General features: G+C 43.8%; 1 protein-coding gene across 16 annotated transcripts in view; it reads left to right on the top strand.

Moving 5' to 3' along the window:
- Positions 1-25,472, top strand: part of AGRN (agrin) — a 487,688-nt gene that overhangs the window by 442,537 nt on the left and 19,679 nt on the right. For 12 of the 16 annotated variants that reach the window (XR_013213195.1, XR_013213196.1, XM_077250009.1 and 9 more), the window contains 4 exons: positions 913-1,024; positions 4,728-4,739; positions 5,667-5,783; positions 8,092-8,281. Coding sequence is in view for 14 of the 16 variants with exons in the window: in XM_077250009.1 (XP_077106124.1) it covers positions 913-1,024; positions 4,728-4,739; positions 5,667-5,783; positions 8,092-8,281 (431 nt within the window). In the remaining 2 variants the exon portion in view is untranslated. The remainder of the gene's footprint in view (positions 1-912; positions 1,025-4,727; positions 4,740-5,666; positions 5,784-8,091; positions 8,282-25,472) is intronic. The other 4 variants (XM_077250007.1, XM_077250011.1, XM_077250014.1 and 1 more) reach the window with 1 other exon arrangement.

Raw genomic sequence — 25,472 nt, 5'->3', positions numbered from 1 at the left:
TCGGCTCGTATATAAACCCACTAACATCCGAATGATGTCTCCCAATCTCGCTGACATTGACTGGTTTGCTTGAGAGCCTAATGCATATAGGGGGCTCACAGTTTTACTCTCATAGAGGATGTCGGGGAGATAAGAATCAGACATGTCCAATTTCAGACTCACAATCCTTTTGTTCTCTAAGAGATGAGATGTTATAGAGATCATACGTTCCTGTGTATAGGAAAGTTGGACATGATAGCTGCCGGCAGAATCATCGCTAGATTAAAAGCTAGCTAAAATGTAAAAGGTCTAAAATCCAAGGCAACAGATGTTCTCCTACGATTAATCACTTTATTGGTTACAGCATACATAGAGCAAATAGCATGCAATTTTTTTTACCCACATAGGGCCTTTATGAAGTGTACACTTCTATTTAATTATGGCTTGGCAAAGGCCATGTGTGGCCGAAACATTGCATGTTATTTGCTCTGTGTATGGCTTGACGAAGGCCCTAAGTGGGCCAAACATTGCATGCATTGCAAGACTATGTAATGGTGTATGGGGGGTCTAACAATTGCAAAAGCTAGCTAGCCTGTCTTGGGGGCTTAGGGATGTGTATAGTGAATGTACGTATCGAAATAACAGGTAAATACTGACCGAATATTAACTAATTTTGCTTTTAATGCCATGTGGCATTGTGGAAGAGTCAGGACACCCCATACATAGCATCCATAGAGACGAAACCCACCGCTAAGGTTGATGGTAATCTAATGTGTGTGGCCGTCTTGATTAACTAAAAAAACAAAATCACCAACATTTTTGTACCAAAATAAATTACATTTCCATCTTGCTTCATGTTAAATTCATATTTTGCTCCTACACGCTGCATTGTATGTATCTGCGAAGATCTAATATCCATAATTTATATTCTAGGAGCAAAGAAAAACTTCCTCTTAACACGTGGATTAGCGTTACCCTGGAGCGCAGCGGCAGGAAGGGCTTGATGCGCATCAATAACAAGGAGCAGGTCACAGGGGAGTCACCGGTAAGAGATGAGGCTCCTCGCTGAGCATTGCAGGCAGAGGATGCGTCAGGCTGAGTATGAGCGCTGCCATCATCACATCGTGCTACATAGAAATCACCTGAAACCATCACTGAGCACAGAAGCCATGGGCTTCTCTTCATACATGTCCGATTTATGCCGCGGATGTGCCAGCAGGTTCACATGATGAGGCTAATCTGTAATGGTCCTTGCAGAATCCAAAGCAAATAATACATATGCTCTGGGGTTAAAATCAAGAAGTGTTATCATAGGGACTAGGCTCCATAAATCGTGAATGGTGCAGTCACCGCTTGATTTCAGAGGAGAATGTCAGAGCCTCGTTGTCTTGAGACAGTCTTCCGACCAACCAGTGTAGTGGTGCACAGGAATGTGGCATGCAGCATGTATAGAGATAGTACACATCTAATACAGCATAGATACATATAATACAGCATATACTATACACACGTAATAGAAATATACATCTAATACAGCATAGATACTGTACACATATGATAATACAGCATCTAATAAAGCATACAATACCCATAATATACATCAACACCTGTGATACATATCAAATACACTTTTTAAAACACCGCTGCTTTATTGAATTGTATACTTTAAAGAAGCAATTGACACTATGAGAATATATGGTGGCATGGAAAGTCCGATCACAGGGAATCTCATCTGAATAAGTCTTCCTGCAGGGCGTTTTCTAGGGAGATTTCCCTGTATGTGGTGATGACGTTCTATCACGTCAGTGTCGTATTAGATATAAACAGAAAGCCGATTATCTGCGCATCTATTGTTACTGAAAACATTTATATGCTAAACATCAGCATCAGTGTGTCTACGCCACAAGGGCCCCTCAAGCCTCAGGTGGTGCTGGCATTGTGTATTCCTCTGAGTCATTTGGAGCACATATTTGCCTCCTTCTATGACCATCTCCGATATTTTGTGATCCATTGTTTAGTAACTCAATAGAAAACAAACACAACATTTACAAATTTTAGTTTTTAAGTTTCAAAAACTTTAGGAAAGTTCTCACAGGAAACTACAGACAGACAGAAGAGTCTGGGAATATAAACTGATGACGACCTTTGACTGTCTTAGGCTACGTTCACATTAGCGTTGTGCGACGCAGCGTCGGGCGCCGCTGCGGCGACGCATGCGTCTTGCACCCCTATATTTAACATGGGGGCGCATGGACATGCGTTGCACTTGCGTTTTGTGACGCATGCGTCACTGCGGCGCACGCGTCAGGGCGCACAGGACGCAGCAAGTTGCATTTTTTGTGCGTCCAAAATCAAGCAAAAAAAGGACACATGCGTCACAAAACGCTGCGTTGTGCACGCGTTCACATTTGCGTTGTGCGTTGCGTCGCCGACGCTGCGGCGCACAACGCAAATGTGAACGTAGCCTTAGTGGTGGAATGAATGTGTTGCATGGATTTATGTCTTTTTACATCAACTAAGGAACTTGCCCCTCAGACTATGAGGGGTCATCACAACAGAGACCCCAATCAGAGGACAATAAAACATTCCTTATCTAAGAACTGGCCCAACATTTATGGACATAACTGTTTATCACTCATGGTAATTCTGCTTCATGCCACCTGTCTTATCCATGTTTTTTTTTTTTTTTTTCTATGCTATGTTGTGGATAAATATGTGATTCTTCAGAATTTGTATTAGTCTATGCCTGATGAAGAGACCTGTGTAGTCTCGAAAGCTTGCAATTTGTTACCATCTTTTCAGTTAGCCATTAAAAGGTATCAACCACTGAGGACTCTCAATTCTAAACATTTTTCCACAGGAAACTAGAACTTTTGTAGGCTCAGCCCACATGTAGGAGGCATTAGGATATATAACCAGACTCCTAAGCAAGAGTCGCACCCATGAAATAACACAAAATATACAGTAGCTTGCTAAAGTATTCACCTCCTTGGCATTTTTCTAATTTTGCTACCTCCACTGTTTTTTTTTTTTGATGGTTTGCATTAATTCCTGTAAAGAACGTGTCTACAAATGGGAACATTTGATTTTCTTTTTGTTGTGAAGCAAACAACAAATAGGACAAAATAACAGAAATTTCAGTGTGCATAACTGTTCATCCCCCTAAAGTCATTACTTTGTAGAGCCTCCTTCTGCAGTAATTACAGCTGCAAGTCGCCTTGGCTAAGTCTCTATGAGATTTCCACATCTTGCCACTCTGATTTTTGGACATTTCTCAAAGCAAATCTGCTCCAGCTCCTTCATGTTAGATGGTTTTCCCTGGTGAACAGCAATCTTCCAGTCAGTCCACAGATTCTCCATTGGATTAAGTCTTGGGCTTTTACTAGGCCACTCCAAAATATTTACATGTTTCACCTTGAACCACTCGAGAGTGGCTTTAGCAGTATGCTTGGGTCATTGTCTTGTTGGAAGGTGAACCTCCGTCCCAGTCTCAAATCACTGACAGACTGAAACAGGTTTTGCTCAAGAATATCCCTGTATTTCGCACCATCCATCTTCCATGTTCCGGCTGCCGAAAAACATTAAGTAAATTTATGCCATTATTTTTCCCACTTCACCAACTTAAACTACTTAGTGCTAATGCATCAAACACAAATCAGATTACAAAAATATGTAAACACAGGTTGTAATAATACAAAATAGGTAAAAAGCCATAGAGGGTAAATATTTTTGCAAACCACTGGAGATTCATCTACGCTCTGTATAGTATGTAGATACAATGGCCACTGGTTTAGAGGCGGACATACCATTACTGTAACCTGTGTGGTGGCACATGGGCCCAAGAAGTTATGCCCCCCACTTCTAACTTCAAAGCAGGTGGAATTGCGCATTATGATGACTTATTGGACTGAAAAGAGCCCCATATATTGTTCTTGTGCAGAAGCTCTCTTCTGTCTGTGTCCGCTCCTGCCCTGACCAGTAGCCATGCCTGTATAATTATCATGTAAGGCTTTGCTCTCACCAGGTCCATGACAGCCATACTGGATCTGTTTCCAAATTCCGATGGATCCCATGGAGTTTAACTTGGTTTCTGGAGCATTCCTAATATTTTTTTTTTTTTACAGATTGGACTCTTTTTATGGTGAAAATTATAGTAACAACCCATGATCAGAGCCTAAGTAAACGGCTAGACGTATTGAGCAGCACAGCATTGTCTGTTTTTTGAGCTTCATTACATTGGGAATGTTCTTTGAAATTGAAACGTTGATCTATTGCGTTATTTAGAGCTCACAAATCTATTGCCATTGACGTCCGCTGACAAAGAGCCGTTCCTCTCCATGTCAGCTTCCCGTCTTATTGAAGTGACAGTGATCTATGGGAAGGCAAGACGTTTCCAGTAAATAAAAAAAAAGAGCATTGTAATTGACGTAAAATCACCCAACAGAATGGCAAGTAGCGTTTGGCACCGGGCCACACAATTAAGAGAAAAGCCGAGTGCATTGTTTGAGTTAAGCAGTTGTCTCTGGCTTCTAACATGGACTGATGCTTTAATTGCCGCTCAGTGCACTGTAGGGACCGCCGCTACACGCAGACTATTTTCTAACGCTTGCTGAAAAAACTTTGTATTGTGGATGGATGACGTCAGCCGCCCTGCACGCCAAAGCTTTTACAACCCACTGATGACTTCTTTTCTCCCCCTTTTCCTCTTCTCTCTCGTCTTTGCTATTGTTGCACTCTCTGGATTTCAGAAATCCCGTAAGGTAAAGATAAGCACATGTGTTTCATCCCACGTCCCATGTGTACCCTCCATTTCAGTTAATCACCCTTAGACTAGATTACGTCCCAGCTTTTGGTGCCTTTTTCTCCTCTCCTTGTTTTAATGTCTTTTTTTTTCTCTTTCAATTTCTTTTCATCGTACTGAGCATTTTTCCAATAATTTCCTGCCATCCATCTCATAACTCCCGCGAGCATCAAGTACTAATTAATGTAGACTTTTAAATCGATGGGAGGGTGGAGGGGGGTCTTTGTTATTTAGGGAATAGCAGCTTATATTGTGGCACGATAGAGCTTAACAAGTACACGTCTGCACTCTCCGTAATAGCGGGAGGTGAAGGACGAACATCTAGAAGGAATTATGGCTTATGTGGTTAATTTGGGGTTAAGGACACAAAGTTTTTGTGTATCTTTGACTTTTTTTTGTAGATTAAACTATCTGAATTTTTCGAGAAATCCCGCAGCCTACACATGGCCAGCAGAGGGCGTCCTAGATACAATAAAAAGTGCAGATGATTGCTGCCGGGATTTTTTTGGGGATGGTGTCCTCAGGGTAAAATTGCATATAACTCTGTCATAGCATCGTAAGGCTCAGCAGGTATACATTATAAATACATTGAACTCGCTTTCCATTATTTCCTGTGATACGGCAAGATCAGAGTGCCCTCTAGCATACTAATGGCTGATGTTCAGAAGCAGATTACCACCCAGGAGAATATAAGGAGGACTATAGCAAAAATAGGCAGTATAAAGAGTTAGGGGACATTTTATTGGAATCCCAGATCTGGCTTCCTTCCATGGCGGTATCGGATAGGAAAGCATTTGCAAAGGTTGAGAGCATCCCATTAGTCATCATTAATAATAAAGACAGTCGGTGCCCACATTGTGATGCCTCCTTTTAATCTTTCTTCTAGGCTCCGCACACTGCTCTAAACCTAAAGGAGTCCCTTTACGTAGGGGGATCACCGGACTTTAGCAAATTGGCTCGAGCTGCAGCCATATCAACCAGCTTTGAAGGAGCCATCCAGAAGGTAAGAAGTTGTACCGATGACGCCATTGTGTCAGTGGTTGAGTGACCACCACTTCCGACTTGCAACACCTCGCCACTTAAGCTGGACTTGTACGTTAGATATTTGTTGACTGAACCAGTGTAACTGGCCAACCATTTCATAGTCTACTCCTTTGATGGCAAATGTTGGGGGGATAAAGATCGGGCAGTTGTAATCCCTCTGTTCATTGGGGAAAGAAGCTGCTGCTCGAATCTGGAATCGACTACCTACTCAGAAGACATGCATGCTCGCCCAGGCTGAGTGTGTACACTCACTGGCCACTTTATTAGGTACACCTGTCCAACTTCTTGTTAACACTTAATTTCTAATCAGCCAATCACATGGCGGCAACTCAGTGCATTTAGGCATGTAGACATGGTCAAGACAATCTCCTGCAGTTCAAACCGAGCATCAGTATGGGGAAGAAAGGTGATTTGAGTGCCTTTGAACGTGGCATGGTTGTTGGTGCCAGAAGGGCTGGTCTGAGTATTTCAGAAACTGCTGATCTACTGGGATTTTCACGCACAACCATCTCTAGGGTTTACAGAGAATGGTCCGAAAAAGAAAAAAAATCCAGTGAGCGGCAGTTCTGTGGGCGGAAATGCCTTGTTGATGCCAGAGGTCAGAGGAGAATGGGCAGACTGGTTCGAGCTGATAGAAAGGCAACAGTGACTCAAATCGCCACCCGTTACAACCAAGGTAGGCCTAAGAGCATCTCTGAACGCACAGTGCGTCGAACTTTGAGGCAGATGGGCTACAGCAGCAGAAGACCACACCGGGTACCACTCCTTTCAGCTAAGAACAGGAAACTGAGGCTACAATTTGTACAAGCTCATCGAAATTGGACAGTAGAAGATTGGAAAAACGTTGCTTGGTCTGATGAGTCTCGATTTCTGCTGCGACATTCGGATGGTAGGGTCAGAATTTGGCGTAAACAACATGAAAGCATGGATCCATCCTGCCTTGTATGGAGCATCTTTGGGATGTGCAGCCGACAAATCTGCGGCAACTGTGTGATGCCATCATGTCAATATGGACCAAAATCTCTGAGGAATGCTTCCAGCACCTTGTTGAATCTATGCCACGAAGAATTGAGGCAGTTCTGAAGGCAAAAGGGGGTCCAACCCGTTACTAGCATGGTGTACCTAATAAAGTGGCCGGTGAGTGTATGTGTGGGAGGCGGAGAGTGAAGTAATACTATGATCCAGATATATAAAAAATATCAAATCAATTTTATTAAGATATATAGAATACAGGTAAGATACCAGTAAAAACTGTCATCATAAAATCACAACATAGTATGGACATCAATACAGAAACAATGAAGCAATAGTCCCAATATATCATATGGGTACAAGGTATAAAAGATATATAAGTACTGTAATGCCAAAAATGTATAACATATATCCTAAGGCAGTAATAACAGACACATATTACCGACCCATATGAACTGGTCAATACAAGATAAATATAGTTGCTATAATAGTCTACATCTACATAAAAACACATGTCACAAAAGGACCACATAGATATATGTGTGTTGCTATATAGTTGTAGCATATGCAAACTATGGAACCTATAATGAATTGTTACCTGTGACTAAAATGGACATAAAAGACCAATTGCTGCACACCTCGACGCACGTTTCACTGCCACCTGCGGTTTCATCAGGAGGTACTCTACCCTGGTAGACCTTGTTTGGTTACTTTATGGTGCAGGGACTGTAGGAACACACCAGGCTGGTATCCAGGTCAGTAATTTAAGAAGGGCTCGTGAGCATTGGGCTCCAGCACAATGAGAAAATGTTAACATAACTTTAACTGTGCAATTAAAAACATGGTGAGAAAAAGCAAAAGATTAAGGATCTATGAGCTTCGCGTTTCGAGTTTACCAACAGCTATGAATAAGGCCTGCTAACCTGAAACGCGTAAGGTCATGGATCCTTAGTCTTTTTTTAGCTTTATCTCACCATGTTTTTAACTGTACAGTAAGTTATATTTTTACATTTTCTCATTGATGCTGGAGGCCAGTCTTCATGGACACTTATTCTCTAGTTTGAATCAGACCCAATTAATTCTGCATGGAATTTGTATGTTCTCCTTGTGTACGCATACTCCAAAACCTTGCTAAATCGCTTTTTATAACATTTAATTTATGTCCATTTTTCATCTGTGATTGAAGTGTTCAGTGTCAGATTTTGGAAGTATTATGGGTTCTGTAGAACAAGAAAGCAAAGGAAATAATAAATCAAGCAAATTATGTCTGTTCCAACCATATTTGCTTTTTGCAGATTTCCATTAAGGGTCTTCCTGTACTGAGAGAAGAAAACATTCAAAATGCCATTGAAATCTCTCCATATAATGGGCATCCATGTACCCACAAACCAAATCCTTGCCAAAATGGTGGACTCTGCTCACCACAGAAAGAGAGCTTCGAGTGTATCTGCCAGAGAGGATTCTCAGGAGGCCATTGTGAGAAAGGCAAGTTCACCAGTTTTACAGGCAATATGGTTTTATAGAAATGTAGTGACTTCACTGAACAAGGTTAAGACTGATGAGAGGGCTGCCTTTGTTGTGTTAAGATGAGCGCTAGAGTTGGTGCGAATAGATTGCAGGATCCTTGGCTGCATCCGTAATTTGTGGCCGGGAGTTCTTAGAACCGCTTCCGACCTGACCGCATCCGCGCTTCCTTTCTTCATTAGCCACCTCCTTGTGTGACACACATGTGACATCACGTCAAGCCGGGTAATCAAAAGAAGAGCCGCGAATGCTTGGAGATAAAAGGCAGTTCTAAGGGTGTCTGTCCAGTGACTACAGATTACTAATGTGGCCATTGCATCAGGTCCTGCGAATGGATTTATGCCAACTCTAGTGATCATATTGTACAAAAACGTAGAATGGGTACAAAATGGGCTCCATTGCTCTTGCTGCTAGTTCACACCCTAGTTCTTCCTACAGCAGATCAGTGTATAGTGCCTGGTGTAAAAACTGCACTTCTTCATTTGTAAAATTCATTTGTAAAACACGAGTGCAGGTTAAGAAACAAGGAATGTTGGGAGATTACAGCTCTGAGTCAAACACAATTATGAATGCAGCTGTTGATGAGAACACAAGCTGTAAGTCAGACTAATGCCGGGGTCACATTAGCGTTTTTCGTTTCCAATGTGAGAACACTCTACAGAGTGTACAGCTTATTGTGGTTGTATGGACAGATACTCCAGTCTCTGCTTGGGAACTCTGCAGCTCCTTCAGGGTTACCTTTTGGTGTCCGTGCTGCCTCTCTGATTAATGCCCTCCTTGTCCAGGCTGAGAGTTTTGTTGCCAGTCCTCACTTGGCAGGTTTGTTGTGGTATCATGTTCTTCCCATTTGATGGTGATCTGGTGGATCATCGGAGATTGTGATATTTTTTTATAACTCAACCCTGACGTGTACTTCTCAACAACTTTGTGCCTGATTTATTTGGAGATCTCCTTGGTCTTCATGGTGTTATTTGGAAATCTACTTGGTCTTCATGCTGTTGTTTGGAGATCTCCTTGGTCTTCATGGTGTTTGGAGATCTTCTTGGTCTTCCTGGTGTTGTTTGGTTAGTGGTGCCTCTTGATAAAGATGATGCAGCCTCTGTGACCTTTCAGTAAGAATGTGTATATACTGACAAACATGCGACCCTTAGATTGCACATAGGGGGACGTCCTGTCACTAAAGGTACCTTCACACTGAACAACTTAACAACGATAACGATAGCGATCCGTGACGTTGCAGCATCCTGGATAGCGATATCGTTGTGTTTGACACGCAGCAGCGATCAGGATCCTGCTGTGATATCGTTGGTCGGAGCTAGAAGTCCAGAACTTTATTTCGTCGCTGGATCACCCGCTGTCATCGCTGGATCGGTGTGTGTGACACCGATCCAGCGATATCTTCACTGGTAACCAGGGTAAACATCGGGTTACTAAGCGCAGGGCCGCGCTTAGTAACCCGATATTTACCCTGGTTACCATTGTAAAAGTAAAAAAAAAAACAGTACATACTCACCTTCTGATGTCTGTCACGTCCCCCGGCGTCCGCGCTGCTGCTCAGAGCTTCCTGCACTGAATGTGTCAGTGCCGGCCGTAAAGCAAAGCACAGCGGTGACGTCACCGCTCTGCTTTAAGGCCGGCGCTTACACAGTGCAGGGAAGCGGACGCGACAGACACCGGAATGTAAGTATGTACTGTTTTTTTTTTTTTACATTTACACTGGTAACCAGGGTAAACATCGGGTTACTAAGCGCGGCCCTGCGCTTAGTAACCCGATGTTTACCCTGGTTACCCGGGGACTTCGGCATTGTTGGTCGCTGGAGAGCTGTCTGTGTGACAGCTCTCCAGCGACCACACAGCGACGCTGCAGCGATCGGCATCGTTGTCTAGATCGCTGCAGCGTCGCTAAATGTGACGGTACCTTAAGCCTGTGACTCATGAATGGAATTCCTTGCACCAGTTTAGGGGCTTCATAACAAAAGGGGCGAGTACATACGCACATGCCAATTTTTAGAAATTATAAGATAAGCACTATAAATACAATGTAATATGGTCTTTATGGGTTTATTACCTACACTGAAGCTACAACGCTGCATTTCTGATTAAGTAATACAGTGAGCCATCATTATTTCCCCCATAGACCATATTAAAACTTAGGCACAATGATAGAACAGTGTGCAAAGCAGCCAGGCCAAGTGCTTCCCGTCTACCGTCACCTTCTATTTTTCCACATATATAGTTTCACATTTGTACGCGATGATAATGATTCATCCTCAGGATTCTTACACTTCGCAGCTCACTGAACAGGAGATGGGGAAAAAAAATCGATAAATGAAAAGGACTGTCAGAAAGATCAAATCTAAGCTTTCCTCCGCATAATACTTTCACCTCCCGCAGTCCCAGAGGATTCAGCGGTGCAGATTGGCTCCTACCTACGGTGTCCTACTCTTCTAATTCCACCGTCCGACCCCTTCACCTTTTCTTTCCCCCATGACAACCATGCGGATAACATTTCCAACGTCTTCGAGTACTTCCACAGCCCATTCCCTCCCCAGCTGTGCTGCTGACCCCTCCGGCACCCCGGCGGCACACACAGCGCCCGATTTATAAATATAAACTCATATTAATAATACTCAGCCGTCCATGACACAGCAGCTGTGAGCAGCTCTGACTTGGATATCAGATAGGAATTTCAGCAAGTAATAAGGGTGTAGGGCGTTTAGAAGAGCAGGTATGCTTGAAATCCAACTTGACATGATCCTGACACGATCATGCTGTACTCGCTTTTGATGGGGCACTAAACTTAGAGTCTATCTGATCCAAAATGGATATGTAGTCGTAAAGGAGAGAAACGTTATGTTCTTCTTCTATGAGATTATTGAGATGCCCTGAAAGATGTCTGCCATACCATGTTATACCTTACTAGTGATGAGCGAGTATACTCGTTGCTTGAGATTTCCCTAGCATGCTGCATAATTTACAGCTACTAGCCAACATAAGTACATATGGGGGTTGCCTGGTTGCTAGGGAATCCCCACATGTAATCAAGCTGGCTAACACATGTAAATCATTCACCTGCGGCAATGAAAACTAAATCTCTGAGCACTAAAAAATACTCGGAGGACACCCGAGCGTGCTCGGGAAATCTCGAGTAACGAGTATACTCGCTCATCACTATGCCTTACATATCGCTATGTCTAAAGGCCCCATATACATTAGATAAGTTGGTCAAACTTATGCATGGGGGCCTTCCAGCTGTCCCCGGGCAGATTATGTCATGTTATGGAGTTCAATAGCCCGATCCTTTTGTTCGGTTGGAAGATAATTATGGTAGCGTCTCTCTTCTACAGAACAAGAGAACACTCAGTCGAGCCAAGCGTTCCTCTATATGGAGGAATAGGGGAATCTGTTTTCTTATAATCAGAGGCAGAATTAGGATGACCGGTAACACCTCTACACACAGCTGATAACAATGTCCACTAATAATAATAGGTGATGTCCAGCTGATAACACCTCTATATACAGTAGATAACACAGGATCCACCATTTACAATAGGTGATGTCACAGCTCACCTCCTCCTCCTGTGCAATGACTGGTAACACCTCTATATACAGTAGATAACACAGGATCCTCTAATCACAATAAGTGATGTCACAGCTCACCTCCTCCTCCTGTACAATGACTGATAACACCCCTATATACAGTAGATAACACAGGATCCACCATTCACAATAGATGTTGTGAAGAAACCAGATTGTATCTTAACTTCCCAGACAACTATGTTTTTGCAAAAACCAAAAGAACTGGCTTTTTATCTGTATATTGGCTTGTGAATTTAAGTGTTTATGTCTGGTGGGTCAAGAAGACAGACTTGCCAACTGATATACTATCTAACATACTGTGTAAAGGTACCGTCACACTTAGCGATGCTGCAGCGATATAGACAACGAGCCGATCGCTGCAGCGTCGCTGTTTAGGTCGCTGTAGAGACGTTAAACACAGCAGCTCCAGAACGATGCAGGAGCGATCCTGTGACGTAACGGTGACTCACTTTTCGTTCTCACAGGTCGTTAGCTCCATGTAAAACATTGCTAGCATTGTTGCTTTTGCTGTCAAACACGACGATACACGCCGACCTGACGACCAAATAAAGTTCTGGACTTCTAGCCCCGACCAGCGATATCACAGCGGGATCCAGATCGCCGCTGTGTGTCAAACACAACGAGATCGCTAACCAGGACGCTGCAACGTCACGGATCGTTGTCGTTCTCGTTGTAAAGTTGCTCAGTGTGACGGTACCTTAAGTCTGTAATAGTGACTGTACATTGAGTGTGTTAAGCTTTGTTTATTGATGTGTGCTTATATGCACACCATTGTTTACCTTATCTTGATGTTGGACTGAAAGATCCTGGGTAATTCTAAAAATAGCTTACATTCCTTGGGTATAAAAAGACTCAAGAGATCACATCCTGGGTGTCTGAAGTAACACAGAGCTATCAGCCAGACATTCTGCAAACCACCCAGACATTCTGCAAACCACCCAACAGACAAGAGAAAGGACTGCAGCCAATTCATCATGGCACCATCATGAGAGATACTGATATAGGATTCTATAGGATACAACCTAGGGGTTTTCGGCTCCGGTTGGAAGGACACAGATCTGATCCAGTGACCATCTCTGAACCATGGATATGTTTGGAGAAAGCCAGGGTTGGGACCCGCTGGTCGCCTGGTTCCATGGAGATGGTCAGATAAGCCAGGTGGTGACTCTCGTGTCAACTGGCTTTGGACCTTGTATGGACTCCATGGACAGTTCTTGGTCATCTCCCTATGCTTGTCGTTACCCCTTCTCTGTGTGTTCATCCACAGATGGAGTAGCGACCCTGGGAGCTCTGACATCATGTCATACTGGAAATACATGGAGACGCAGTGATCTTTTATATGCGCCCATGTGACCCTGGGAGCTCTGACATCATGTCATACTGGAAATACATGGAGACGCAGTGATCTTTTATATGCGGCCATGTAACCAAACAATTGCAGCCATGGTGGGATTGTTCTGTTTGCTATTGTGTGTTGTGGTTCAATAAAGTATTGCCACACTGTTTTACCTTAACCCTGTGTTGTCTGTGTAGTGTATTGCCCACGAGGAGATAGAGCGGGCGTTCAGCGGTATGAGCCGTGGTCCATGCAGTCTTGCTAAAGACAGCCGGGCTAGCTGACGAGAGCACCCACTGACCCCGTTTCTCCACAGATGTCACAGCTCACCTCCTCGTCCTGTACAATGACTGATAACACCTCTATATACAGTAGATAACACAGGATCCATCATTCACAATAGGTGATGTCACAACTCACCTCCTCCTCCTGTACAAGGACTGATAACACCTCTATATACAGTAGATAACACAGGATCCATCATTCACAATAGGTGATGTCACAGCTCACCTCCTCCTCCTCCTATACAAAGACTGAGAACACCTCTATATACAGTAGATAACATAGGATCCTCCAATCACAATAGGTGATGTCACAGCTCACCTCCTCCTGTACAATGACTGATAACACCCCTATATACAGTAGATAACACAGGATCCACCATTCACAATAGATGTCACAGCTCACCTTCTCCTCCTGTACAATGACTGATAACACCTCTATATACAGTAGATAACAGGATCTATTATTCACAATAGGTGATGTCACAGCTCACCTCCTCCTCCTGTACAATGACTGATAACACCGCTATATAAAGTAGATACAGTTGTGGCCAAAAGTATTGACATCCCTGCAATTCTGTCAGATAATACTCAGTTTCTTCCTGAAAATGATTGCAAACATAAATTCTTTGTTATTATTATCTTCACTTAATTTGTCTTAAATGAAAAAACACAAAAAGAATTATCCTAAAGCCAAATTGGATATAATTCCACACCAAACATAAAAAAGGGGGTGGACAAAAGTATTGGCACTGTTCGAAAAAATCATGTGATGCTTCTCTAATTTCTGTAATTAACAGCACCTGTAACTTACCTGTGGCACCTAACAGGTGTTGGCAATAACTAAATCACACTTGCAGCCAGTTGACATGGATTAAAGTTGACTCAACCTCTGTCCTGTGTCCTTGTGTGTACCACATTAAGCATGGAGAAAAGAAAGAAGACCAAAGAACTGTCTGAGGACTTGAGAAACCAAATTGTGAGGAAGCATGAGCATTCTCAAGGCTACAAGTCCATCTCCAAAGACCTGAATGTTCCTGTGTCTACCGTGCGCAGTATCATCAAGAAGTTTAAAGCCCATGGCACTGTGGCTAACCTCCCTAGATGTGGACGGAAAAGAAAAATTGACAAGAGATTAAAACGCAAGATTGTGCGGATGTTGGATAAAGAACCTCGACTAACATCCAAACAAGTTCAAGCTGCCCTGCAGTCCGAGGGTACAACAATGTCAACCCCTACTATCCGACGGCGTCTGAATGAAAAGGGACTGTATGGTAGGAGACCCAGGAAGACCCCACTTCTTACCCCGAGACATAAAAAAGCCAGGCTGGAGTTTGCCAAAACTTACCTGAAAAAGCTTAAAAGTTTTGGAAGAATGTTCTCTGGTCAGATGAGGCAAAAGTAGAGCTTTTTGGGCAAAGGCATCAACATAGAGTTTACAGGAGAAAAAAAGAGGTATTCAAAGAAAAGAACACGGTCCCTACAGTCAAACATGGCGGAGGTTCCCTGATGTTTTGGGGTTGCTTTGCTGCCTCTGGCACTGGACTGCTTGACCGTGTGCATGGCATTATGAAGTCTGAAGACTACCAACAAATTTTGCAGCATAATGTAAGGCCCAGTGTGAGAAAGCTGGGTCTCCCTCAGAGGTTATGGGTCTTCCAGCAGGACAATGACCCAAAACACACTTCAAAAAGCACTAGAAAATGGTTTGAGAGAAAGCACTGGAGACTTCTAAGGTGGCCAGCAATGAGTCCAGACCTGAATCCCATAGAACACCTGTGGAGAGATCTAAAAATGGCAGTTTGGAGAAGGCACCCTTCAAATATCAGGGACCTGGAGCAGTTTGCCAAAGAAGAATGGTCTAAAATTCCAGCAGAGCATTGTAAGAAACTCACTGATGGTTACCGGAAGCGGTTGGTCACAGTTATTTTGGCTAAAGGTTGTGCAACCAAGTATTAGGCTGAGGGTACCAATACTTTTGTCTGGCCCATTTTTGGGGTTTTGTGTGAAATGATCAATGTTTTGCTTTTTGCTTCATTCTCTTTTGTGTTTTTTAATTGAAGACAAATTAAATGAAGATAATAATACCAAAAAATGTGTGATTGCAATCATTTTCAGGAAGAAACTGAGTATTATCTGACAGAATTGCAGGAGTGTCAATACTTTTGGCCACAACTGTAACACAGGATCCACCATTCACAATAGATGACACAGTTCACCTCCTCCTCCTGTACAATGACTGATAACACCCCTATATACAGTAGATAACACAGGATCCACCATTCACAATAGGTGATGTCAAAGCTCACCTCCTCCTCCAGTACAAGGACTGATAACACCTCTATATACAGTAGATAACAGGATCCACCATTCACAATAGGTGATGTCACAGCTCACCTCCTCCTCCTGTACAAGGACTGATAACACCTCTATATACAGTAAATAACACAGGATCCATCATTCCCAATAGGTGATGTCACAGCTCACCTCCTCCTCCTCCTGTACAAAGACTGAGAACACCTCTATATACAGTAGATGACACAGGATCCACCATTCACAATAGGTGATATCACAGGTCACCTCCTCCTCAATGACTGATAACACCTCTATATACAGTAGATAACACAGGATCCATCATTCACAATAGGTGATATCACAGCTCACCTCCTCCTCAATGACTGATAACACCTCTATATACAGTAGATAACACAGGATCCATCATTCACAATAGGTGATGTCACAGCTCACCTCATCCTCCTCAATGACTGATAACACCTCTCTATACAGTAGATGACACAGGATCCACCATTCACAATAGGTGATGTCACAGCTCACCTCCTCCTCCTGTACAAAGACTGAGAACACCTCTATATACAGTAGATAACACAGGATCCATCATTCACAATAGGTGATGTCACAGCTCACCTCCTCCTCATCAATGACTGAGAACACCTCTATATACAGTAGATGACATAGGATCCACCATTCACACTAGGTGATGTCACAGCTCACCTCCTCCTCCTGTACAATGACTGATAACACCTCTATTGTTGTGAATTAGACTTTTTTGGCTCCCTCTTGTGGTCACTAGTGATATGACTCTGGGCTTGTCTTTCCTCAGTTTGGCACCCACCTGGGTCGTTAGTCCAGGGGTGTTGCTATATGAACTTCCTGAATTCTTAGTCTGGTGCCTGGCATCGTTGTAATCAGTCCTTTCTGTTTGCTCCTGTCTGCTGGTCCTGGTTCGTGCAAAATTAAGCTAAGTCCTGCTTCCTTGTTTTTTGGTTATTTGTATTGCTCTTATTTTTTGTCCAGCTTGTACTAAATGTGATTCCTGATTTTGCTGGAAGCTCTAGGGGGCTGGTATTCTCCCCCCGGGCCGTTAGACGGTTCGGGGGTTCTTGAATATCCAGCGTGGAAATTTTGATAGGGTTTTTGCTGACCGTATAAGTCATCTTACTATATTCTGCTATTAGTCAGTGGGCCTCTCTTTGCTAAATACCTAGTTCATTCTTACGTTTGTCTTTTCTTCTTACCTCACCGTTATTATTTGTTGGGGGCTTGTATCCAACTTTTGGGGTCTTTTCTCTGGAGGCAAGAAAGGTCTATCTTTTCCCTTCTAGGGTTAGTTAGTTCTCCGGCTGGCGCGAGACGTCTAGAACCAACGTAGGCACGTTCCCCGGCTGCTGCTATTTGTGGTGCTAGGATTAGATATACGGTCAGCCCAGTTACCACTGCCCTATGAGCTGGTTTTTTGTGTTTGCAGACTTAGTATTTATTTCTGAGACCCTCTGCCATTGGGGTCATAACAGTATGCCAGGCCAAAGTTGAATGTTTAATGCATTGCAGAAGTGGGATTATAAGAAAGGAAATTCTGAGTTTTTTTTGGTTTTTTTTTCCTCTCTTTCTTCCTTCCTCCCCTTTACCTCTGAGTGGCTTGAGCTTGCTGCAGACATGAATGTCCAGACCTTGATTACAAGTGTGGACCAGCTTGCTGCTCGTGTGCAGGGCATACAAGATTTTGTTACCAGTAGTCCTATGTCTGAACCTAAAATACCTATTCCTGAACTGTTCTCTGGAGACCGATTTAAGTTTAGGAATTTCAGGAATAATTGTAAATTGTTTCTATCTCTGAGACCCCGTTCATCTGGAGACTCAGCTCAGCAAGTTAAAATTGTTATTTCTTTTTTACGGGGCGACCCTCAGGATTGGGCCTTCTCGCTAGCGCCAGGAGATCCGGCATTGGCAAATATTGATGCGTTTTTTCTGGCGCTCGGATTGCTTTACGAGGAACCCAATCTTGAAATTCAGGCAGAAAAAGCCTTGCTGGCTATTTCTCAGGGCCAGGATGAAGCTGAAGTGTATTGCCAAAAATTTCGGAAATGGTCCGTGCTTACTCAGTGGAATGAGTGTGCTCTGGCCGCAAATTTCAGAAATGGCCTTTCTGAAGCCATTAAGAATGTGATGGTGGGTTTCTCCATTCCTACAAGTCTGAATGATTCCATGGCGCTGGCTATTCAAATTGACCGGCGTTTGCGGGAGCGCAAAGCCGCTAATCCTCTTGTGGTGTTGTCTGAACAAACACCTGATTTAATGCAATGTGGTAGAATTCAGACTAGAAATGAACGGAAAAAACATAGACGTCAGAATGGGTTGTGTTTTTACTGTGGTGATTCTACACATGTTATATCAGCATGCTCTAAACGCCTAACAAGGGTTGTTAGTCCTGTCGCCATTGGTAATTTGCAACCTAAATTTATTTTGTCTGTGACTTTAATTTGCTCATTGTCTTCCTACCCTGTTATGGCGTTTGTGGATTCAGGTGCTGCCCTGAGTCTTATGGATCTGTCATTTGCCAAGCGCTGTGGTTTTGTTCTTGAGCCGTTGGTAAATCCTATCCCTCTTAGGGGTATTGATGCTACGCCATTGGCGGAAAATAAACCGCAGTTTTGGACACAGGTAACCATGTGCATGACTCCTGAACATCGGGAGGTGATTCGTTTTCTTGTTCTGCATAAAATGCATGATTTGGTCGTTTTGGGTCTGCCATGGTTACAGACCCATAATCCAGTCTTGGATTGGAAGGCAATGTCTGTGTCAAGTTGGGGCTGTCAGGGAATTCATGGTGATTCCCCGCCGGTGTCTATTGCTTCCTCTACTCCTTCGGAAGTTCCTGAGTATTTGTCTGATTTTCAGGATGCATTCAGCGAGTTCAGGTCCAGTGCTCTGCCTCCTCATAGGGACTGTGACTGCGCTATAGATTTGATTCCAGGTAGTAAATTTCCTAAGGGAAGACTATTTAATCTGTCTGTACCTGAGCATACCGCAATGCTTTCGTATATCAAGGAATCTCTGGAGAAGGGGCATATCCGTCCATCCTCTTCCCCTCTTGGTGCGGGATTCTTTTTTGTGGCCAAGAAGGACGGATCTTTGAGACCTTGTATTGACTATCGGCTTCTGAATAAAATCACTGTTAAATTTCAGTATCCTTTGCCTCTGTTGTCGGACTTGTTTGCCCGGATTAAAGGTGCCAAGTGGTTCACCAAGATAGATCTTCGTGGTGCGTACAACCTTGTGCGCATTAAGCAAGGAGATGAATGGAAAACTGCATTTAATACGCCCGAAGGTCATTTTGAGTACTTGGTGATGCCTTTCAGGCTCTCTAATGCTCCTTCAGTGTTTCAGTCCTTTATGCATGATATTTTCCGGAAGTATCTGGATAAATTTATGATTGTTTATCTGGATGATATTCTGTTTTTTTCTGATGATTGGGACTCGCATGTAGAGCAGGTCAGGATGGTGTTTCAGGTCTTGCGTGAGAATGCTTTGTTTGTTAAGGGCTCAAAGTGTCTCTTTGGAGTACAGAAGGTTCCCTTTTTGGGTTTTATTTTTTCCCCTTCTGCGGTGGAGATGGACCCAGTCAAGGTCCGAGCTATTCATGATTGGACTCAACCCACGTCAGTTAAGAGTCTTCAGAAGTTCTTGGGTTTTGCTAACTACTACCGTCGTTTTATCGCTAATTTTTCTGGCGTTGTTAAACCTTTGACGGATATGACCAAGAAAGGTTCTGATGTTGCTAACTGGGCTCCTGCAGCCGTGGAAGCTTTCCAAGAGTTGAAGCGCCGGTTTACTTCAGCGCCTGTTTTGTGCCAGCCTGATGTCTCACTTCCCTTTCAGGTTGAAGTGGATGCTTCTGAGATTGGGGCAGGGGCCGTTTTGTCGCAGAGAGGCCCTGGTTGCTCTGTAATGAGACCATGTGCTTTTTTCTCTAGGAAGTTTTCGCCTGCTGAGCGGAATTATGATGTTGGCAATCGGGAGTTGCTGGCCATGAAGTGGGCATTTGAGGAGTGGCGTCATTGGCTCGAGGGTGCTAAGCATCGTGTGGTGGTCTTGACTGATCACAAAAATCTGATGTATCTCGAGTCTGCTAAACGCCTGAATCCTAGACAGGCCCGTTGGTCATTGTTTTTCTCCTGTTTTGACTTTGTGGTCTCGTATTTACCAGGTTCAAAGAATGTAAAGGCTGATGCTCTTTCAAGGAGCTTTGTGCCTGACTCTCCTGGAGTCGCAGAACCAGTTGGTATTCTTAAAGAGGGAGTAATCTTGTCAGCCATTTCTCCGGATTTGCGACGTGTGTTGCAGAGATTTCAGGCTGGTAGACCTGACTCTTGTCCACCTGACAGACTGTTTGTTCCTGATAAGTGGACCAGCAGAGTCATTTCCGAGGTTCATTCCTCGGTGTTGGCAGGGCATCCGGGAATTTTTGGCACCAGAGATTTGGTGGCTAGGTCCTTTTGGTGGCCTTCCTTGTCATGGGATGTGCGGTCATTTGTGCAGTCCTGTGGGACTTGTGCTCGAGCTAAGCCTTGCTGTTCTCGTGCCAGCGGGTTGCTCTTGCCCTTGCCTGTCCCGAAGAGGCCTTGGACACACATTTCCATGGATTTCATTTCAGATCTTCCAGTGTCTCAGGGCATGTCTGTCATCTGGGTGGTATGTGATCGCTTTTCCAAGATGGTCCATTTGGTATCTTTGCCTAAGCTGCCTTCCTCTTCCGATCTGGTCCCTTTGTTCTTTCAGAATGTGGTTCGTTTACACGGCATTCCTGAGAATATCGTGTCTGACAGAGGATCCCAGTTTGTTTCCAGGTTCTGGCGATCCTTTTGTGCTAAGATGGGCATTGATTTGTTGTTTTCGTCTGCCTTTCATCCTCAGACTAATAGACAAACGGAGCGAACTAATCAGACTCTGGAGGCTTATTTGAGGTGTTTTGTTTCTGCAGATCAGGATGATTGGGTGACCTTCATGCCGTTGGCTGAGTTTGCCCTTAATAATCGGGCTAGTTCCGCTACTTTGGTTTCGCCATTTTTCTGCAACTCTGGTTTCCATCCTCGTTTTTCCTCGGGACATGTGGAGCCTTCTGACTGTCCTGGGGTAGATTCTGTGGTGGATAGGTTGCAGCAGATTTGGAATCATGTGGTGGACAACTTAAAGTTGTCACAGGAGAAGGCTCAGCGTTTTGCCAACCGCCGCCGCGGTATGGGTCCCCGACTTCGTGTTGGGGATTTGGTATGGCTGTCTTCTCGATTTGTTCCTATGAAGGTCTCCTCTCCTAAATTTAAGCCTCGCTTCATCGGTCCTTACAAGATATTGGAAATCCTTAATCCTGTGTCCTTTCGCTTGGATCTTCCGGTGTCGTTTGCCATTCACAACGTGTTCCATAGGTCTTTGTTGCGGCGGTACGTTGTACCTGTGGTTCCTTCTGTTGAGCCTCCTGCTCCGGTGTTGGTTGAGGGCGAGTTGGAGTACGTGGTGGAGAAGATCTTGGATTCTCGTCTCTCCAGGCGGAGGCTTCAGTATCTGGTCAAGTGGAAGGGCTATGGTCAGGAGGATAATTCCTGGGTGGTTGCCTCTGATGTGCATGCGGCCGATTTAGTTTGTGCCTTTCACGCTGCTCATCCTGATCGCCCTGGTGGTCTTGGTGAGGGTTCGGTGACCCCTCCTTAAAGGGGGGGTACTGTTGTGAATTAGACTTTTTTGGCTCCCTCTTGTGGTCACTAGTGATATGACTCTGGGCTTGTCTTTCCTCAGTTTGGCACCCACCTGGGTCGTTAGTCCAGGGGTGTTGCTATATGAACTTCCTGAATTCTTAGTCTGGTGCCTGGCATCATTGTAATCAGTCCTTTCTGTTTGCTCCTGTCTGCTGGTCCTGGTTCGTGCAAAATTAAGCTAAGTCCTGCTTCCTTGTTTTTTGGTTATTTGTATTGCTCTTATTTTTTGTCCAGCTTGTACTAAATGTGATTCCTGATTTTGCTGGAAGCTCTAGGGGGCTGGTATTCTCCCCCCGGGCCGTTAGACGGTTCGGGGGTTCTTGAATATCCAGCGTGGAAATTTTGATAGGGTTTTTGCTGACCGTATAAGTCATCTTACTATATTCTGCTATTAGTCAGTGGGCCTCTCTTTGCTAAATACCTAGTTCATTCTTACGTTTGTCTTTTCTTCTTACCTCACCGTTATTATTTGTTGGGGGCTTGTATCCAACTTTTGGGGTCTTTTCTCTGGAGGCAAGAAAGGTCTATCTTTTCCCTTCTAGGGTTAGTTAGTTCTCTGGCTGGCGCGAGACGTCTAGAACCAACGTAGGCACGTTCCCCGGCTGCTGCTATTTGTGGTGCTAGGATTAGATATACGGTCAGCCCAGTTACCACTGCCCTATGAGCTGTTTTTTTGTGTTTGCAGACTTAGTATTTATTTCTGAGACCCTCTGCCATTGGGGTCATAACACTCTATATACAGTAGATAACAGAGGATCCATCATTCACAATAGGTGATGTCACAGCTCACCACCTCCTCCTCCTGTACAAAGACTGAGAACACCTCTCTATACAGTAGATGACACAGGATCCACCATTCACAATAGGTGATGTCACAGCTCACCTCCTCCTCCTGTACAAAGACTGAGAACACCTCTATATACAGTAGATGACACAGGATCCACCATTCACACTAGGTGATGTCACAGCTCACCTCCTCCTCCTGTACAATGACTGAGAACACCTCTATATACAGTAGATAACAGAGGATCCATCATTCACAATAGGTGATGTCACAGCTCACCACCTCCTCCTCCTGTACAAAGACTGACAACACCTCTATATACAGTAGATAACACCGGATCCTCCAATCACAATAGGATATGTCACAGCTCACCTCCTCCTCCTGTACAAGGACTGATAGCACCTCTATATACAGTAAATAACACAGGATCCATCATTCACAATAGGTGATGTCACAGCTCACCTCCTCCTCCTGTACAAGGACTGATAACACCTCTATATACAGTAGATAACACAGGATCCATCATTCACAATAGGTGATGTCACAGCTCACCTCCTCCTCCTGTACAATGACTGATAACACCTCTATATACAGTAGATAACAGAGGATCCATCATTCACAATAGGTGATGTCACAGCTCACCACCTCCTCCTCCTGTACAAAGACTGACAACACCTCTATATACAGTAGATAACACCGGATCCTCCAATCACAATAGGATATGTCACAGCTCACCTCCTCCTCCTGTACAAGGACTGATAGCACCTCTATATACAGTAAATAACACAGGATCCATCATTCACAATAGGTGATGTCACAGCTCACCTCCTCCTCCTGTACAAGGACTGATAACACCTCTATATACAGTAGATAACACAGGATCCATCATTCACAATAGGTGATGTCACAGCTCACCTCCTCCTCCTGTACAATGACTGATAACACCTCTATATACAGTAGATAACAGAGGATCCATCATTCACAATAGGTGATGTCACAGCTCACCACCTCCTCCTCCTGTACAAAGACTGACAACACCTCAATATACAGTAGATAACACCGGATCCTCCAATCACAATAGGATATGTCACAGCTCACCTCCTCCTCCTGTACAAGGACTGATAGCACCTCTATATACAGTAAATAACACAGGATCCATCATTCACAATAGGTGATGTCACAGCTCACCTCCTCCTCCTGTACAAGGACTGATAACACCTCTATATACAGTAGATAACACAGGATCCATCATTCACAATAGGTGATGTCACAGCTCACCTCCTCCTCCTGTACAAAGACTGAGACCACCTCTATATACAGTAGATAACACAGGATCCATCATTCCCAATAGGTGATGTCACAGCTCACCTCCTCCTCCTTCTCAATGACTGATAACACCTCTATATACAGTAGATAACACAGGCTCCATTATTCACAATAGGTGATGTCACAGCTCATCTCCTCCTCCTCCTGTACAATGACTGATAACACCCCTATATACAGTAGATAACACAGGATCCACCATTCACAATAGGTGATTTCACACCTCACCTTATCCTCCTGTACAATGACTGATAACACCTCTATATACAGTAGATAACACAGGATCCACCATTCACAATAGGTGATGTCACAGCTCACCTCCTCCTCCTCCTGTACAAAGACTGAGAACACCTCTACAGTAGATGACTCAGGATCCACCATTCACAATAGGTGATGTCACCGCTCACCTCCTCCTCAATGACTGATAACACCTCTATATACAGTAGATAACACAGGATCCACCTTTCACAATAGGTGATATCACAGCTCACCTCCTCCTCCTGTACAAGGACTGATAACACCTCTATATACAGTAGATAACACAGGATCCCTCATTCACAACAGGTGATGTCACATCTCTGCTCCTCCTATACAATGACTGGAGGGATGCTTATCTCCTCCAAATCATCTGTCGGGGGGTGATCCTGCTGAAATCACTGGGTTCAGACTACTTTTATCTATTGTGTATGGGGGCCTACATGTGTTGTGATAATAAAGCCGGTGGGGGTCTGACATTTTTGACACTGGTGATCAGCTATTATTATGGGGTAACCAGCATTTTCCACAGGGAAAATGTAACATAATAGACCACTCACATGTCTGGCCGGTTGTGTAATACCAGGTGGTGCACTAGGGCTGAAGCAGATTTATGTTCTGGATCACAGAGGTCCAATTTTATGGCGTCCATGTGCCCTTATAGGACATATGGATGGGATTAATTTACCCTTAATATTAGCTTTTTTTCTGCTGGTACGTTTGACCTTGCGTTTAGGTAGTCCAGAACGTTACCAATTTCTGCACACGAAGTAGATTTCCCTCCGTAATACGTATCGCCACTCACAGATCTTAATTGCCTGTGAGTAAACTGCTTGGCTCTCGTAATAGAGGACAACGCTGTTGGTTTGCAGTTTCTTTTCCTAAAGATGAAATGTGTGTTCGGCTCCGATATCACGCGGTGAATGGCTTTTGTGGGCCGGGGCAGCAGCGAGCGATTGACATGATGAGGTTTCTTGTTATATTTGCAGTCCGTGAATAGCGGAGCAGGACGTCTTTTATTAGACTCCGCTCCTGTTTGGGTCATGCTTTTGTGATACAGAACAGATCAAAGTTAGCATTTAAAATGTGGAATAAACAGATGTTTTTATTGTCAAATGTTCTATGAAAGGATTGTGTGGAAAGAAAAAAAAACTATAAATGGAGAATTTGCCTAGAAAATAAACTAGCACTTAAATATAATAATATTAAGCAGAGCGGGAAATATAATGCAGATAGCTGACCTATAGTAAATGGACCGAAGTCCTGGGATACTACACATAACTCCTACTCGAGCTTTTATGATGTCCCGTTCTGATTCCATAGACATTAATATGGAGCTGATCTCCCGTTTCAGATAGAACGGCTCCCACTCTTATGGGAAGGTTTTCTACAGATTTTGGAGGCTTCTGTGGGAATTTTTGCCCTTTCATCCAGAAGAGCATTTGTGAGGTCAGACCCTGATGTCGGAGGCTCGACTCACAATCTCTATTCTAGTTCATCCCAAATGTGTTGTATGGGGTTGAGG

The sequence above is a fragment of the Ranitomeya variabilis genome, chromosome 4, assembly GCF_051348905.1.
Source record: "Ranitomeya variabilis isolate aRanVar5 chromosome 4, aRanVar5.hap1, whole genome shotgun sequence".
Classification (NCBI taxonomy): Eukaryota; Metazoa; Chordata; class Amphibia; order Anura; family Dendrobatidae; genus Ranitomeya; species Ranitomeya variabilis.
Note: the sequence above shows the minus strand (reverse complement) of the source record. Positions and strands in the feature narration are given on the sequence as shown.